This window comes from Rana temporaria, chromosome 1 (assembly GCF_905171775.1).
Source record: "Rana temporaria chromosome 1, aRanTem1.1, whole genome shotgun sequence".
Lineage (NCBI taxonomy): Eukaryota > Metazoa > Chordata > Amphibia > Anura > Ranidae > Rana > Rana temporaria.
The window spans coordinates 451,407,985-451,427,428 of record NC_053489.1 but is presented as its reverse complement, the minus strand read 5'-3'; the positions used below and the strand labels follow the sequence as shown (position 1 = coordinate 451,427,428).

Genomic DNA, 19,444 nt, shown 5'->3' with positions numbered 1-19,444 from the left:
TGCTGGTCTGTACAAGCTCAGTCTGTCTGAGGACTAGAGCTCCCAAAAATCATAGTTGCACCCAGCAGACTATTTCCTTTCCACAGTCTACAGAAGCTCAGTTTCATCTTCCTCTCTGTGATCGTGAGCAGGGCCAAAACTGGGGGGGGGGGGGGGTTGGGTCATGTGAGAGGGGTGTCACCACTGACAGGAGAAGTGACAGCGGTATTACTATTCCTGTGACTGACACAATTGGAGGGATGCCAGGAATGCCAGCGCAGTGACAGCTCAGCCAACTAAACAAAAAGGCTGCAGCAAAGGAAGACTTCCACGACTGGCTTCCTGGGCTTTGCATTAGATGATGTCATCAGTCAGAGCCTGGCAGATAAGTCAGTAGAGGAAGTCTTCTTTTGCTGCTGCCTCATTGTTTACAGGTGGCAGCAGTGATCGTCTGAACTGTCACTGCATCTGTGTCTGGAGAAAGATCAGCAGACTAGGCACTCTCCCACTAAGCACCTGGACCCCCCTCTCCCCTAACTGAGCACCAATGCCCCCATTGTCCCCCACTAAGCACCAACCCACCCCATCTCCTCCCAATAAGCACCAATGCCCCCTTGTCCTCACTAAGCACTAGGACACCCGTCTCCCTCCCACTAAGCACCAATGCCCCCTTTTCCTTTAGTAATCACCACTCCTCCTTGTCTCCCCCCCACTGAGCACTGGCCCCCACTACGCACCAGGACCCCCATCTTTCCCCATCTTTCCCCCAAACAGTGTACCATTGCCTAATTTTTCCCTCACTAAGCATCAGACCCCCCCTCATCTCCCCCAACACAGAGCCTCAATGCCCCTTTGTCCCCCACTAAACACCAGGACCCCGTATCCCCTCATTAAGCACCATTGTCCCCCACTAAGCATCAGGACCACCAATTTCTCCCCCCACACCTGAGCAGCAATAATCTCCTTGTCTCCCACTAAGCTCCTGGACCCCATCTCCCCTCACTGATCACCAATGCTCCCCTTGTCCCCCACTGAGCATCAATGCCTCCTATCTCCCCCCACTGAGCACCAGTGTCCCTTGTTCCCCTCATGAAGCACCAGTGACCCTTTGTTTCCCCACCGAGCACCACTGACACCCTTGTCTTTCCACTGAGCACTAGTACTTCCCATCGCCCCCCCCCCCCCCACTGAGCACCAGTACCCGCCCTTGTTTCAGATTGATCACCAGTGCCACCTTTTGTCCTACCACTGAGGACCAGTGTCTCCCCCCCCCCCCCACCACTAAGCACCATTGCTCACTTTGTTCCTCCACTGAGCACCACTGTCTCCCCTTGTCCCCCCACTAAGCACCATTGCCCCCCTGAGAACTGAGTATTTGCCTCAGGTGAAAGAATGTCTAACTTTGCCACTGCTCCTGGGTAGTGCGTAGGGCTTTCTTTTAGCTTCCTCCTTGGCTGCATACAGTCCTCAACAGCTGGATATGTGTGCAGGAAGTGCAGGGCCGCAGTAGTGACAGTAGCCCAGTCCCTACAGACAGACAGACCAGAACTGTGGACCAGGGACTACACTAGACAATGCTGAATTGGATTGTAAGGACTAAAATCCAATGAATGAAATGGGCAGGCTGGAATGTAAGACTGGGGAAGAAAGGGTCTGTCTGACTTGCTGCAGTGTCTATTGCACACATCAGAGTAAACACTTTCAATATAGGCTATCAGAACCAATAGAGACCAAGGGATCAGCAAAACAACCGGTCAACTAGCATTTTCAGAAGGTAGGTTTCCACTCATGACAAATTTGTCTAAATACATAAAATGTAATGATGACAGAATAATAACATACACAGAATTCATCTTACTGCATTATGCATGTCACAGGTCTGGTTTCTGTAATATATATTAGGGATCACAATAACTGTTTGATCAATATAAGACGTTTGCATTTTCAACCTTCCCTCTAAGAGAAAGTAATTAATTAGTAAGACAAAGTATCCCAGCTCATCAACACAGCATTTCCAGAGGTGCTAAGTGAATACCGCTGAGTGATCTTGCCTGTCTAATAGTCTCTCTGCTTCTGTTATGCCAACACAATAACAGAGCAGTGGGGAGGATGGAAATATTGTTTTGTTATCTTGCCTGTGCAGGTTCTTCTGGCAAACTAAAAATTGCTGTTTTAGCAAAACTCCCATATAAGAGCTGGCTTCTTGGGTATTATTCGCATGCTTTCTCTCTGCATTCATACAATGTTTCACACTTACTTCTTTAAATCTTTAAAAGGAAGAGTATGGGAAAAACTATTTTCCTATGGGTCACAGGAGTAGTTTTTCTGCACTCCTGTGACCTGTTGTCAGCTGACGTCACATAGCAAGTCCAGGCTCTGAAAAGATCCTGACCACATGGTCGGAACCCACCTAGAAGCCTGGACTGGCACCTGGTTCAGCATCTTAGTGACCCGCTGAGAGCCTGAGCCAGTCCCTCCCGCCTTCTCCACAGCTCAGTGCTCCAGTGAGCGCTGGAGGGGAGAGCAGAGAGCCGCTGACTGACAGTCACAGCTCGCTACTCAGAGTGGAGGGGGAGAACTGAGTGATCAGTGGTGTTGGATCGGTCAGTTTTAACTGCAGAGCTGGCGGGAGACAGATGCAGCTGGTTTGATTGAGTAAGTTTGGGTGGTGAGTATAAGGTTTTTTTTTTTTCGTTTTGGATGAAGTGGGCATAGTTAGGGAGATTCCCCTGCTCTGTCTAGTTTACTGATATCACTGAAAGTAAAAGTGTTTAAAAATCCTAAACATTGGTGAAAAGAGGGGAAATCTTCCAACGAGGTTACAGGTACCAAACAGGGACGCCCTCACTTTTTTTAAAAGGTAACTTTTATTAATACTAATTGCACCCTGCAGAGAAGATAAGTATGGGCAAAGTACACATTTAGGGCCAGATTCTCAAAGGAGATACGACAGAGTATCTCAGATACTCCGTCGTATCTCTCAGAGTATCTATGCGACTGATTCATAGAATCAGTTACGCATAGATATCCCTAAGATCCGACAGGTGTAATTGTTTTACATTGTCGGATCTTAGGATGCAGTACCGCGGCCGCCGCTGGGGGGAGTTTGCGTCGTAAACCAGCGTCGGGTATGCAAATTAGGAGTTACGGCGATCCACGACGGTTTTTCGCATTCGCTACGTCGCTGCTAGTCTAGTTTCCCGTCGCAAAGTTAGTTGTCGTTTTGGGTGCCCTAACTTTACTCAGCACACGTATGTGCTGTTTAAAGTATGGCCGTCGTTCCCGCGTCGATATTTAAAAATTCACGTCGTTTGCGTAAGAAGTCCGGGAATACGGAAGTACGCTACGCACGCCGCCGTTTGAAAAAATGACGTCAGTTCGCGCAAAGCACGGCGGGAATTTCGAAACGGAGCATGCGCAGTAGGTCCGGCGTGGGAGTGCGCCTAATTTAAATGGCACACGCCCCTTTAAATTACGTGGGCTTACGCCGGAGGCTGCCAGCGTAGGTTTTCATTGCAAGTGCTTTGTGAATCAGGCACTTGCGATGAAAACTTGCGGCGGTGTAACGTATCTACGATACGTTACGCCGCCGCTAGTCTACGTGAATCTGGCCCTTAGTTTCATATGCATCGTATGCCTGGTACACACGATGAGATTATTGGATACATGGTCGTCCGTTTTTTCCGACAGAATAAAAATGTGGAAGTGATGTAATGTATTGTATTGTATTTTTGAATGACAACTGTACTGATTAAATGAAAATTGTACGATACGAGAGAAAGTTTTGTGCTTGTCTTATCGGATAATATCTGATAAACTGTCGTGAGCGGCTCTAGAAAGCTGTGTACTAATGATCAGATTATCGTACGAAAACAGTATTTTTACGATTATCGCCTTGAAAGCAGTATTTTTCTTACAATTTTCTGATCATGTGTACAAGCTATAAGATGCAATGCAAACATACATATTTTGAATTCATCGTTGGTAAAAAATAGATAAAGAAAGCATAGTGTCCATAGTATAGTGTCCATAAGTATAATGTATACATGTGTTACAGCCATCAATCCTTATGCCGCATACACACCATCACTTTATGTGATGAAAAAAAAAAAAAATTTCTGTGAAGTAAAAAATGACGTTTTTGAAACTTCAATTTTCAAAGACGAAGTTGCCTACACACCATCGTTTTTTCACAATGCTCTAGCAAAGCGAGGTTACGTTCACCACGTTTTTCCATTGAAGCTTGCTTCATAACTAGCTTCTGGGCATGCGCGGGTGTAAAAACGTTGTTTTAAACGTCGTTTTTTGCTACACGGTCAATTTCTGTGAAGTAAAAAACGACGTTTTGAAAAACGACACATAAAATTGAAGCATGCTTCAATTTTTTTTTTGTCCTTTTTCACAAAACATAAAACAACGTTTCCCCCCACACACGGTCATTTAAAGTGACGTTTTTAAAAACGTCGTTTTTTTTCATCACATAAAGTAATGGTGTGTACGCGGCATTACAATCCTTGTCTATATCAATTATAACAATAAAAAGTCAAACTGAATAAAATGTCCCTCCTAACAAGAGGGATGCAAAGACAGAGAAGAAGCAGACAGGGTGAAGACAGTGCTGGATCACTGGACAGGTAAGTTTCATTTTATTAAAAGTCAGCAGCTACAGTATTTGTTGCTGCTGACTTTAATGTATTTGTCTTCTCAGCCTAAAGAACCATTTTAACTACTTGCCGACCAGCCGCCGCAGTTATAGGGCGGCAGGTTGGCTCCCCTGCGCGAGGTCACGTAGATCTACGTCACCTCGCGAATCAGACACTAGGGGCGTGTGCGCAGCCGCCGGAGGCTGACCATCGGTCAAAACCAATGGTTAGTACACAAAAGCATCGGTTCAAAACCCGCACATGCTCAGAATAAAGTCGACGCATGCTTGGAAGCATTGAACTTTGTTTTTTTCAGCACGTCGTGTGTTTTACGTCACCACGTTCTGACCCGATCGGTTTTTGAACTGATGGTGTGTACGCACATCTGACCATCAGTCTGCTTCAGCGGTGAACCGATGAAAACGGTCTGTCGGACCATTCTCATCGGATGGATCGACCGTGTGTACACGGCCTCAGGGGGAGAAATGCCTGATCGTCTGTTCATACAATGTATAAACAGCGATCAGTAATTTCCCCTAGTCAGTCCCTCCCCCCCTTCAGTTAGAACACACCTAGGGAACATAATTAACCCCTTCCTCGCCCCCTAGTGTTAACCCCTTCCCTGCCAGTGGCATTTTTATAGTAATCAATGCATTTTTATAGCACTGATCGCTATAAAAATGCCAATGGTCCCAAAAATGTGTCAAATGTGTCCGAAGTGTCCGCCATAAGGTTGCAGTACCGATAAAAGTCGCTGATCGTCGCCATTACTAAAAAAAAAAAAAAATATTAATAAAAATGCCATAAAACTATGCCCTATTTTGTAGACGCTATAACTTTTGCGCAAACCAATCAATAAACGCTTATTGTGATTTTCTTTTTTACGAAAAATATGTAGAAGAATACGTATCGGCCTAAACTGAGGAAAAATATTTTTTTTATATATTTTTGGTGATATTTATTACAGCAAAAAGTAAAAAATATATATTTTTTTCAAAATTGACGCTCTATTTTTGTTTATAGCGCAAAAAATAAAAACCGCAGAGGTGATCAAATACCACCAAAAGAAAGCTCTATTTGTGGGAAAAAAAGGACGCCAATTTTGTTTGGGAGCCACGTTGCACGACCGCGCAATTGTCAGTTAAAGCAACGCAGTGCCAAATCGCAAAAAGTGATTGACCAGCAATATGGTCCGGGGCTAAAGTGGTTAAGTACATTCATATTTTGAGGGTATATTTTTTTCACCATAATTGAACCTTATGATAATAATTATTTCAATTCTTGACATACTCTCTATCTACTGTGCAATTGTTTAGAATGAAAATCATTGACAACGATGCTCGCCCCATTAGAGAGGGTGACCAATTTTCCCTGCTGAGTAGTAGAGAGGTATTTTGGATACTTAAAGAAGAATTTCATGTGTGGATATTTTTACATAATTATATTGGTCCAGCTTAGCATTTGTAATACTTTATCCAGCACACACATAGGTGTGCACACAGGGTGTGCTGGGTGTGCCTGGGCACACTATAATCACCCCATGTACATGAACATTATCTAGGAGTGGCACCAGGTGGGTGGTTTGGGGTGTAAATGCCCCTATTTTATTAAAGGCTAGGTTCAACCATAGGAACACACTACACTTGTATTTAGAGTGTAGCATAACATGCTCCCAATAAACTGTCTCCCACCATCAGAGCCTCCTCCATGTGGCAGCAGGTGGCGTTCATGTGTGTTTGACCTATGAGCGCACAGCATAGTAACAAGGTAGAAGACAAGACATGTTGCTTTGTTTTGCGGTGGGACTGTGTTGGATTAGCCACCCAACGAAGTCCTACCGGACCTGGTGTGAACAGGCCCTTAACATGCAATTAAGGATGCTTAAGAGGCTTAATTAAATACTGTTTTAAAACACTCTTCCCTAAGATTGTTCCTGTTTTTAGGATTAAGCCGTTAAAGTGTAAGTAAACCCACCTATCATTTTCAGCCAAGGAAGCTGCCATCTTGGCCTATATTTAATCTTCAACTGCCATGGTGCTGCACATGTGATCAGTTATGACACCAGCCATTGGATGGTTTGACCGTTTGGTTGAGAGCCCAACCAATGGGACAGTTAGCAATCCCGGCATGCCTGAAATGTAACTGCTTTTTGAAACTGTTAAATCGATGGCTTTACTTCCGCTTTAAGGGTGAAATGCACCAAGATGAACCAATCTCAGGCAGGTTTCTGCAGCAGGTACTTGGAGCTTGGATAAAGCTTGTTTCAAGTGAACTGATATCATTGGTGACGGTTTGTAGCCTTCCTGTTACCCAATAATTATTTCATAATATAGGCCATTTTGACAACTAATGACATCTACTATGGACACATAACATAACCCTTTATTTTTTTCGGAAAAACAACCCCATAGACATATAAACAGAATTGTGCAAGTTATTTTATGTAGTCTTTGCTCTTCACGATGTCACAGGCCTCGTACACATGGCCGAGGAACTCGACGTGCCAAACACGTCGAGTTCCTCGGCGAGTTCAGCCCTGAAGCCGCCGAGGAGCTCGGCGGGCCGAGTTCTCCCATAGAACAACGAGAAAATAGAGAACATGTTCTCTATTTTCTCGACGAGTTCCTCTGCGGCTCCATCGGGCTGAAAGTGTACACACGACAGAGTTTCTCGGCAGAATCCGGCTCTGACCGAGTTTCTCGCTGAATTCTGCCGAGAAACTCTGTCGTGTGTACGAGGCCATAGAAGAATAGGACTGGACCAAAAAAAGTAGCTCAGTTCCATAACAAAGTAATTTTTTTCCTATTCTGCTCCTGACCCATGTTATTGGCATGATATAATGGAGGGAATAGTCATTTACAGATGCACGTCTACTTAATAAGACAAAGATTAGTGTGTAAAATGTTGCAATGAATCTCCACATGTGTAGAAAGATTCCTTATTAGTCTGTGTTTTTATGACTGTATTATATAAGCTTCACAAGCTGTTCATATAAACTGTTTAATTAAAAATATAATTATTTGGCATTTCTAAATTACTTTCTGGAAAAAAAAATGTTATTTACAACTGCGTGTGTCGGCACGAATGAGGTTGCTATGTTTTTTTTTACAGAAATGTAGTCCTAAATCTGAAGTCTATGAAGAATCCACCTGCTGTCTGTGATAAAGAAATGAATGTGTTGGGATAAAGAGGGATGAAGCTGAGTCAGAGTCTAATGGTGGAAATCAGGGAATATTGAAAATGTGCTGCATCAGATGGATTAGTTCTACTCAACATTTTCAAATTCTTTTTTTTTTTTTGCTGCTGTGATTTGACTTTCTATTAGAGGGTGGCTACATTTGTTCTCCATGGTCCCAATGTATATAGGAATATCCCCTCCCTCGCTTGCTTACTCCTGAGATGGACTAGGGGCTATAGACTATAGGGATTGATTAAAACTAGAGTGCAAATTCTAGTTCAACACTGCATAGAAATCAGTCAGCTTCTATTTTTTTGTCAAAGCTTAACCCCCTTTCGCTGGCTCCCGCTGGCCCTTTATGGGTTTAGCATAGGAGGGACGGGGCTTGTGACCCTGTGACCACTGATCGTAAGAAGCAATTAGAAGCTTATTGCCTATCCGTGCTAATGCATGCAAATATGCGCCCCCTTGGCGCCAGTAGGCCCTTATATTTGCGTGTGCTCGGCACCAGAGTTGCACCAGATTTTGCATGCTCCAGTTTTAGTAAATCAACCACATAGCATGCATAGAGCAGTGACATACAGTGCTTTTTTCAATTAAAGTGACGAGGAAAAGGAGAGGATCAGGAACTCACAGAGGACATTACCAGGAAGTAGAAGAACAATTTCATAAAAAAATTGATTACAGTGCCATTAGGTAGAGGTTGCGTATGGATTTTTTTTGTTGACAAATATTGATATTGTTTAGTGTCACTTCAAATAGTGGTATCCACTATTTAAATAGAGAGGATGGTACACATAATAAAGCCAGTTCATTTTCCTGCAACTATAAATATTTGATCACAAAACTTAGATATTCATCTCTTGCTGCTTCAGTCTACTTATATTGAAAAAAAGTATGGGGCCAGATTCAGAGAAAAATTATGCCGGAGTATCTGCTGATACTCCGGCGTACTTTCAAATTTGCCGCGTCGTATCTTTATTTGTAATGCACAAACAAAGATACGATGGCTTTTGGCTAAGATCCGACAGGCGTACGGCTTCGTACGCCTTCGGATCGTAGGTGTAATTCTCCGGCGGCCGCTGGGTGGAGTTTGCGTCGTTTTCCAGCGTCGGGTATGCAAATTAGCTGTTTACGGCGATCCATGAAGGTACGCGCGTTCGACGCATTCTCTTACGTCGTCGCTAGTCGGTTTTTCCCATCGCAATCTTAAGCCTGCTATTTCAGGCTTAAGATTTCATGGCTTAGATTTAGACCAGCCATGTTAAAGTATGGGCGTCGTTCCCGCGTCGAATTTCAATTTTTTTTTTTTGCGTAAGACGTCCGGGAATACGAAAGTACGTTACGCACGTCGTCGTTCAAAAAACACGTTGGGGCGCCGTAATTTCGCGCAAAGCACGGCGGGAAATTTCCTAACGGAGCATGCGCAGAACGTTCGGCACGGGAACGCGCCTAATTTTAATGGTACACGCCCCATTTGAATTAGGCGGGCTTGCGCCGGACGGCTTTACGCTACGCCACCGCAAGTTTACAGGCAAGTGCTTTGTGAATCAAGCACTTACGCCGAAAACTTGCGGCGGCGTAACGTAAAGGGGATACGTTACGCCGCCGTAATTATTCGTGAATCTGGCCCATAGAGTTTACAAATTCGTATCCCATAATGAATAACACGCAATTATAGATCCAGTCTTTTTTTCCTACAGTACACGTACCAACGTTGATACTACTGCCATTCTACAGGACTCTTATGGATTTAAGGAAAGAATGCCTTCCCTGAGGTCTTTATTGAGCAGAACCACTTGTCCCAGAAAGAATTACACTTAAATATATAGCCAACCATTTTTCTACAGTATGTGCCAGAGATGGTACTACTGTCATAGCAGTCCACAGGGTTTCCCCTTGGGTGTTTATTAAACAGAACCAAGAGTACTGCATGTGAGGAGGTTTGCTTTTGCAATGGAGTTTCGAATGAAGTTTAGAATGAAGATCCATCCCCAACAATGATCTGTTATAAATTACACAATCAGGAAATATGTTACGTAATAAGACAAGGCATGCATTGTAAATACTAGGGTTGTCCCGATACCACTTTTTTTAGGACTGAGTACAAGTACCGATACTTTTTTTTATGTACTCGCCGATACCGAATACCGATACTTTTTTTTAAATGTGTCCCCAAATACAGCCATGTCCCCCCACATATGCAGCCATTTCCCCCCATATGCAGCCATGTCCCCCACATATTCCAGCCATGTCCCCCACATATTCCAGCCATGTCCCCCACATATTCCAGCCATGTCCCCCACATATTCCAGCCATGTCCCCCACATAATGCAGCCATGTCCCCCACATAATGCAGCCATGTCCCCCACATATTCCAGCCATGTCCCCCACATATTCCAGCCATGTCCCCCACATATTCCAGCCATGTCCCCCACATATTCCAGCCATGTCCCCCACATAATGCAGCCATGTCCCCCACATAATGCAGCCATGTCCCCCACATAATGCAGCCATGTCCCCCACATAATGCAGCCATGTCCTACATACCTTGATGATGCCGCACGTGCCGCCGTTAATCAGCGCGCGGGGAACATTACAGCTTTCGTTTGAATAGCTGTATCCCTGCCGCGTATAGACACTCCCCCATGCGCGGGATTGGACAGATCAAGGGGGAGTGTCTATACGCGGCGGGGATACAGCTATTCAGCTGATTAACGGCGGCGGCTTTGCGGCGGCGGCGACGGGGGGGGAACAAGTATTCTATTTCAGTATCGGGGGTATTTGCGGGAGTACGAGTACTCCCGCAAATACTCGGTATCGGTCCCGATACCGATACTGGTATCGGTATCGGGACAACCCTAGTAAATACTATTCACATTGAAATTGGAAAATAGTAAGAATGTATAAACTCCTGAAGATTTTCATTGTTCTCTGCATGAGATCCTACAAACATGGAAAATCCAGGCTTACCTTCAGTAATTTGATTTCTCTCATTGCTATTTTCTTAACCATCTTGTCATCTTCACTTTCTAGGAACTTCTTGACAGCTACGATCCTTCCAGTTTCCTTGTGCCGACACTTCATCACCATGCCATAAGAACCTTCTCCCACCAGACCCAAGTTTTCATATTTCTCCATCTTGTCAGTCTGTGTAGCAGCGGCGGAACTCGCTGTTCTAAGTATCCTCTATTTCATATGACCTGTTGTGTCAAATTAATAAGGAGTATTGATGGGTGTACCTTGTAAAACCTCAAAGCTTACATAAATCTGTCATTGCTGTTGGTGGCCTTGAGACTAAAGAATGCCTCCAAAGTTTATGTGACATGTTTACAGCTTTTCAAGTTTAATTTGTGTGCTTCAATTAACCATTATTTACCTAAGTGAAAGCACAAAAAAAATCACAGATTTAATAGGTTTGCATGCTTTTTTCGTTTTCAAATTAGTATTTAAAGGGGTTTGGAAGACAGAGAAATATAACTTCTTTTACATCCAAACTTCTTAAAAGCACACAGACATTCCTGCCCCAGTCATCATAGGGTCTTCACTGCAACAAATTGTATGCGGTTGGCAAAGTAAAATGTAGCTCTCCCAATGGTCATATTTGTTAAAACCAGTTTCGTGGGGTGTTGGTACACTTTAATAAAGCCAACAAACCAGTAGCATAGGGCCAGATTCAGAAAGAATTACGTTACCCTGCGGCGGCGTAACGTATCCCATTTACGTTACACCGCCGCAGGTTTGCAGCATAAGTGCCTGATTTACAAAGCTCTTACCTGTAAACTTGCGGCGGTGTAACGTAAATCCGCTCGGCGCAAGCCTGCCTAATTCAAATGGGCGGGCACCATTTAAATTAGGCGCGTTCCCGCGCCGAACGTTCTGCGCATGCTCCGTTAGGAGATTTCCCAACGTGCTTTGCGTGAAATTATGGCGCCCCAACGTTTTTTTTGAACGGCGACGTGCGTTACGGCGTTTCGTATTCCCGGACGTCTTACGCAAAAAAAAAAAATTGAAATTCGACGCGGGAACGACGGCCATACTTTAACATGGCTGTTCTAAAGATAAGGCATGTTAAAGCAGGCCTAACTTTGCGACGGGAAAAAACGACTAGCGACGACGTAAGAGATTGAGACGAACGCGCGTATCTTCGTGGATCGCCGTAAGTAGTCATTTGCATATTTTACGCCGACTGCAATGGAATCGCCACCTAGCGGCCGGCCCACAATTGCATCCTAAGATCCGACAGTGTAAGTCAATTACACCTGTCGGATCTTAGGGCTATCTATGCGGAGATACGCCGTCGTATCTCTTTTGTGAATCTGGCCCATAGTGAGTGTGAATACATCCTTTCCACACTAAAAAATCAACCAAGAGCTCTTTTCTGCAGGATTCACCAAGCACTATAGTCAGCTGTGGAACACACCTAAAACGAACAATGCTGCATACAGTGCACTTGGTTAAATGCTGTAGTGTGGATTTCAATGAAGTGTTTCCAAAATATGTTCTTTTTCTAAAGAAACCCAGGTCAAATGCACCCAAATCAATGCAGACATAACTGAAATGCTAATCAAGTATATAAACATGATTCTATAGTTGTGAAACATCTAGCATAGCCTTTCTCAACCTTTTTAACACGAAGGGACCACTTAAAATATCTTTCAGGGAACTAATAATTACTATATTTACAGCTTACAGTACATTAGTGTGATGTGATGGTCACTTATATTTGTGGTCATTGGGAATAACCCCACTTACAAGTAGCCAAAAAATATCATTGTCATCAGTGGTTACTCATCTAAAAGGCAGAAGTTTCAAATTTTTCAAGGAACCCCTAGCAACCTCTGGAGGAAACCTGGTTGAGAAAAGCTGATCTAGCATGAGACGTGCCCAGATTTGTGGTAAGAATACCTTGGGTTCATCCTTCGAGTAGGTTTTGGTGCAGGTTGGTGATCTTCAGTAGTGCTTCCTCTACTATATGCAGATAATGGGGCAGATCCACATACAATTAGATGGGCGCAGCGTATGTGAGATACGCTACGCCGCTGTAACTTACTTTTGGTAGCTTTGAATCCACAAAGAATTTGCGCCGTAAGTTACGGCGGCGTAGTGTATCTCTCGCGGCGTAACGGCGCCTAATTCAAATCGGCAAGTAGGGGGGCGTGTTTCATTTAAAGTAAGCGCGTCCCCGCGCCGAACGAACTGCGCATGCGCCGTCCCTAAATTTCCCCGCCGTGCATTGCGTGAAATGACGTCGCAAGGACGTCATTGTTTTGACTTGGACGTAAATTACCTCCATCCCGCGATTCACGGACGACTTACGCAAACGAAAAAAAAAAATTCAAATTAAATGCGGGAACGACGGCCATACTTAACATAGCAGGTCTAACTATACGCCACAAAACAGCAGCTTTAAAGCGGGAGTTCACCCAATGATGTTTTTTTTTTTTTATCTTTTCCCCTTAGATTCCTGCTCGTTTTGTCTAGGGGAATCGGCTAGTTGTTTTAAAATATGAGCAGTACTTACCCGTTTTCGAGATGCATCTTTTCCGTCGCTTCCGGGTATGGGTCTTCGGGAGCGGGCGTTCCTTCTTGATTGACAGTCTTCCGAGAGGCTTCCGACGGTCGCATCCATCGCGTCACGATTTTCCGAAAGAAGCCGAACGTCGGTGCGGCTCTATACTGCGCCTGCGCACCGACGTTCGGCTTCTTTCGGAAAATCGTGACGCGATGGATGCGACCGTCGGAAGCCTCTCGGAAGACTGTCAATCAAAATAGGAACGCCCAGTCCCGCAGCCCATACCCGGAAGCGGCGGAGAAGATGCATCTCGTAAACGGTAAGTAATGCTCATATTTTAAAACAACTAGCCGATTCCCCTAGACAAAACGAGCATCCATCTAGGGGGAAAAAGTTTTATGCACGGGTGAACCCCCGCTTTAACTATACGCCGGAAAAAGCCGACTAGAGACGACGTAAAAGAATGCGACGGCCGCTCGTACGTTCGTGGATCGTCGGAAATAGCTAATTTGCATACTCGACGCAGAAACCGACGTGAACGCCACCCAGCGGACGCCGAAAAATTGCATCTTAGATCCGAAGGCGTACGAAGCCGTACGCCTGTCGGATTTAACCCAGATGCCGTCGTATCTTGTTTTGAGGATTCAAAACAACGATATGATGCGGGAAATTTGAAAGTACGCCGGCGTATCAGTAGATACGCCGGCGTACTCTCTCTGTGGATCTGCCCCAATGTATGGTAGTATTAAACTGGCCATTTATTTTCAGATTGGTCTGTGTGAACTCAAGCAACCCAAACCTACTAGGGGGTTATCTACTAAAACTGAATGGTGCAAAATCTAGTGCAGCTCTGCATGGAAACCAATCAGCTTCCAGGTTTTATTTTCAAATATTCGTTGAACAATCTGAAGTTAGAAGGTGATTGGCTAACATGCACAGCTGCACCAGTTTTAGTAAATCTCCCGACATTGATGAAAAATAGCATATGTTTTATAATAAATCCCCTGCATACTCGGGAACAGCTAAGAGCCCTCCATTGACTCTCGGCGGTAACGATTGTGATGTTGTCACTGCATGGAAGAATCTGAAGGTAAACTATCTGCTAAATATTTACACATATTGATAAAGTGAGGTTGATTTATTAAAACTGGAGAGTGCAAAATCTGGTGCAGCTGCACATGGTAGCCAATAGGCTTTTAACTTCAGTTTGTTCAATTAAGCTTTTACAAAAACCTGGAAGCTGATTGGTTTCTTTATAGAGCTGCACCAGATTTTGCACTCTAGTGTGTTCTAGTAACGCAACTTCTGTATTAATGTCTGAAGAGCATACCATAGTTTAAAGGAATGGCTTACTTTCACCATGATTTATGGAACTCATTGCAGACCTGTAAAAAAAATCTCTTTTTGCTCACAAGCAGAGATCTTTTTTATATAAAAATATATTGAATTATGTAGCTCAAATTGTACAAATACTCTATATGCATGTAATCCAGTGTGGGACAGGATGTAGATCTTTCTTGAGAATGGCATTGAAAGATATTCTGACAGGGGGCTAGATTCAGAAAGAATTTACGTTGGCGTATCTATTGATACGCCATGTAAATTCAAAGCTGCGCCGGCGTATCTTCTTTCTGTATTCAGAAAGCAAGATACGCCGACATTAGGCTAAGATCCGACTGGCGTAAGTCTCTTACGCCGTCGTATCTTAGTTGCATATTTATGCTGGCGCTTCCGTCGATTTACGCAAGGAATATGCTAATTAGGTAGATACGCCGATTCAGAAACGTACGTCCGCCCGGTGCATTTTTTTACGTCATTTACGTTAGGCTTTTTCCGGTGTAAAGTTACCCCTGCTATATAAGGCGTATCCTATGTTAAGTATGGACGTCGGGCCAGCGTTGAATTTTTCGTCGATTACGTCGTTTGTGTAAGTCGTTCGCGAATAGGGCTGTACGTAAGTTACGTTCACGTCTAAAGCATTGACGATTTGCGGCGTAATTTTGAGCATGCGCACTGGGATTCTTTCACGGACGGCGCATGCGCCGTTCGTAAAAAACGTCAAATACGTGGGGTCATAAGTAATTTATATAAAACACGCCCACATCATCCATATTTGAATTAGGCGGGCTTACGCCGGACCACATACGCTACTAGTTCTAGTTCTTTATGAATACGGAAATTGCGCCCTAAGTTACAGCGGCGTAACGTATCTGAGATACGTTACGCCCGCAGAAAATTACGCCAGGCTATCTGAATCTAGCCCAGTGTGTTTTTCAGTATTGGTGTGTGCTCCATAATGAGAAGAAAGGCTTATCTGACTGCTCTCTTGTCAAGGCGTACCTTGATATCATCTCAAGACAGTGACAAGATAAAAGGTACTTTTAATCACATACAAGTATAAAAACTGCTGTTTACATGTTAAAAACCCTCCTCCTATAAACAATTAACCTTACCTGATTAGATTACTATATACCAGGCTTTTTCAACTAGCTTTGATCCAAAAGCTGCTAGGGGTTCCTTGAGCAGCGGGCACATTGGTGGGTTTATCTCCTGCCTGACACTTAACTGACCAATACTCTTAAGTGGATCCTTAAGAGTATTGGGTGGGTTTATCTCCTGCCTGACACTTCACTGACCAACAATTTTAAGGGGATCCTTCTCCAACTGACCACTTATCTAGGGTACCTCTCTCACTGGCATACCTTGTAAAAAGCCCTACACTGACCACTAATCTAGGGTACCTCTCCCACTGGCATACATTGTAAAAAGCCCTACACTGACCACTAATCTAGGGTACCTCTCCCACTGGCATACATTGTAAAAAGCCCTACACTGACCACTAATCTAGGGTACCTCTCCCACTGGCATACATTGTAAAAAGCCCTACACTGACCACTGAATTAAAGGGGTCACTCCTTCATTGACCACCAATGTAAAAAGCCGCCACAGTTTTTAATGTCTGTGTTTCTTCTCTGGACATTATTAATATTTAATTTGATCATTTTTACTGAAAACAATTTAGTCTATGATGGTTTGGGGTGGTAATAAAATGATCTGCCCTGGTTGTCACATTCACCAAATAACTCATATTCCTTTTTATTTCATTTATTTTGAGCTTACTAATTATGCTAATGTACCATGAGCTGGATATAAAATCATTTTTTTAGCAGGGGTTCCCTGAGATTTTTACAATTATTTTAAGGGTTTTATGGGGGTAAAAAGGTTGAGAAAGGCTGCTACAGTATATACATCACATAGGTAGCTTTATATTGCTAATATTGCCCGTTCATTTGTTGCCAGATTACACCTTAGTTTATAGTCAAAATCAATAAAACCATAGCTATAACTCAAAGCTGTCCTGTACGCGTTATTGCAATATTTTTTTCCCATTTTTATAGAATAAAGAGATAAAACATTGTGTAAAATTCTGCTCTCTACATAACCTCCCTTTTCCCAAATCTTCTGCAATGCACAGTAAGCAACCGGTTCAAAAAAGGGTTATGCAGTAAGACAACCTATGGAATGTATACCACAAGTGATATGTGTAGCAGCCAAAAAAACAACCCAGTAGGCTATAGCATTTCCATACAAAAGAGAGTCATGTTCTTTATGTCACCTACCTAATTCTTGCTACTTAGCGCAGGTCTTCTCCATTCTGACGCCGAAAACAAAGGAAGAATTCATGGCTGATCCAAGAAAAAGCTCTATAGTCTTGGCATCCTTTTTAAAGCAAATAGAATTTTTTGGTCATACTATGTCCTTTCATGTGAAGCATATGCTTAAAGTTCATTAGCTTGCGGTGCGAAATAGAAACAACAGGATGATTAACCCCTTGCATGTGCTGAGGGTGGGTGTGTAATGTGTGGTTAGAATTCAGAGTGTATTGGATGGCTTCCCTGCTTGTCACCTCCAGTCTGCATACAATAGAAGCAATAGTAACCAGTGTGTGTGTGATTGTGGCTGAGCTGGGGGAATGCTGGTCACCCTAGCAACTGCCCCCTGCAGGGAAAACACACAGGGAACAGTACTGCATTCACGACTAGCCAGAGGCAGACAAGAGTTTGCTAATGACATGCATCAAGAGAGGTACATACAGACATGGCAGGGTGACATTCTCTCCAGAAATTGCTGCTGCAGACATGTGCTGAGCCAGCCTAATGGGGGGGGGGGGGGGGGGGTGACATACAGGGTCTCTTCAGCCGCGGCAGCACATAGCAGCAGATGTACCCAGACATGCTGAATAGCATTTCTTTCACAATAGAAAAAAAAAATTCTTCATACCTTGTGGCATCATGACATCACAGAAATTATAAGCAGAATCCAGCCACGCCTGTTCTATCACGAGAAGTGCACTGCATAGAAATGAAAAAGGGGGAAAGCACAAGTATACTTCGTTGTATCTTTTCAAGAATGGGGGGGGGGGGCACCACTCATTTATAAATCTAGAACTGAAATCGAATTTAGGCAATAATTTTGGGATTGTTGGAATGTTAAAACAATTATTATTATTATACAGGATTTATATAGCGTCAACAGTTTACGCAGCGGTTTACAATATAATTAAACAATTAGTGCCTTTGCTGATGGGCTTGTGTCGATGACATCAGTTTGACATCTGTTTGAAAAATATCTGGGATCATTCAGAATTTATTGACAGGTGAATTTGACCTGCAGGTAAAGTGGAACTAAACCCATCAATTTAACTGTTCCCCAAAACAGTGAGGGCTCTTTCACACGGAGCGGATCCGTAATTGATCTGCTCCGTTAGCCCGTTTGGCTCAGCAGGGATTCCTCCGTAATCCCCGCTGAGCTGTCGGCGGACAGGGCGGTCCCCGCACACAGTGCAGAGACCGCCCTGTCTCTCCTCCGCTCTCCCCTATGGGGAATCGGATGAATACGGACCGTCTGTCCGTATTCATCCGATCCGTTCCGCTGGACGGAAGAAAAATAGGGGTTTCTTCCGTCCGCAAAAGCGGATCTTTGCGGACGCGGATGGTTGCGGACGTTAGCGGATACTCATCCGCTAACGTCTGCAATCCCATAGGGATACATTACAAGTCCGTAAACGGACTTGTAATAAACTGACCGTTTGTCCGTACATGTGAAAGGGCCGTTACGTTAACCGCTTGCCGACCAACCGCCATCATTATATTGCGGCAGGTTAGCTCATCCCGCGAATCACCGAAGGTGTAAGTCGGCTTGTGAACTCGATTTTGTGGGCACGCTCGCGCTGCCGGAGGCGCTTGCGCGCTCCCATTGGCCAGCAGGAGAGCCAATCAATGGGTTCGGCGGACTCGATGTCCGCCGGCCACCTGCGATTGTTCCCCGCAGTGTAAACAAGGCAAATCTCCCTTCTGACAGGGGAGCTCACAGAGATCCTGTCTTTCTGCTAAGATGGATAAAAGATGCAATGTAAATAAAGAAAAATGATTGGTAGAAAACAAATAAAATAAATTAACCAAAATATTTGAAAGCTTCTGGCAACACTCAAACAGAACAATTTGTATTAAACTATATATACAACATAAGTTGCCACACTAAATAATCAAGAAGTGAAACAAGTATAAAATCAATGTGAAACCGTTTATGTGATGCTCCAAAAAAGGTTTATTGGTTTAGTGGATTATAGAAAATGCTTGCTTACCAGATCACTAGACTCCAAATTATAAGAGTCTAGACATGCAGTAAAATGTAAACCAATGATCAGAGCAATTCCCTCTTCTTTAGGTTGATGAGACATGCAGTACATGGTAAACCAACAATTCAGAGCAATTCCCTCTGCTTTAGGCTGAAGCGAATGGTGTCATGGCTAGCAATTCACAGCTTCAATTCACAGCCCATGAGAAAGAAAGAAGTCGCCCACATAGTGTAAAAATGTATGATGACAAAGTGTTGCTAAGAACTTACAGAAACCCAGATAAAAGTCAATTCCCAGGAACTTGTCTGTTAGTCAACAGCTTTGAGTTGCGTAGTCACATCAGACCAGTGGCGGCCCGTCCATAGAGGGCGCCCGGGCGCTGCCCCCCCCCCTCCTGTAGTCATAAAAAAAAAAGAACGGGCCCTTTAAGGCTTTTAAAAATTCGTTTTGCAGCAGCGCGCAAACATGCCCGGATTTTCTCCCTTTGCCGC

The 19,444-nt window shown here is 43.9% G+C and overlaps 1 protein-coding gene across 2 annotated transcripts in view; it reads right to left on the bottom strand.

The window, feature by feature from the left end:
- The window catches only part of CDKL2 (cyclin dependent kinase like 2), a 79,435-nt gene extending 61,992 nt beyond the window's left edge, over nucleotides 1–17,443 (bottom strand). The window contains exons 1-2 of one of the 2 annotated variants that reach the window (XM_040327706.1): nucleotides 16,936–17,443; nucleotides 10,774–11,003 (exon numbers count right to left, since the gene is read on the bottom strand). In XM_040327706.1, coding sequence (XP_040183640.1) covers nucleotides 10,774–10,941 — 168 coding nt within the window. In that variant the 5' untranslated portion in view covers nucleotides 10,942–11,003; nucleotides 16,936–17,443. The remainder of the gene's footprint in view (nucleotides 1–10,773; nucleotides 11,004–16,935) is intronic. The other variant, XM_040327696.1, reaches the window with a different exon arrangement.
- Between the last annotated feature and the right edge of the window lie 2,001 nt (nucleotides 17,444–19,444).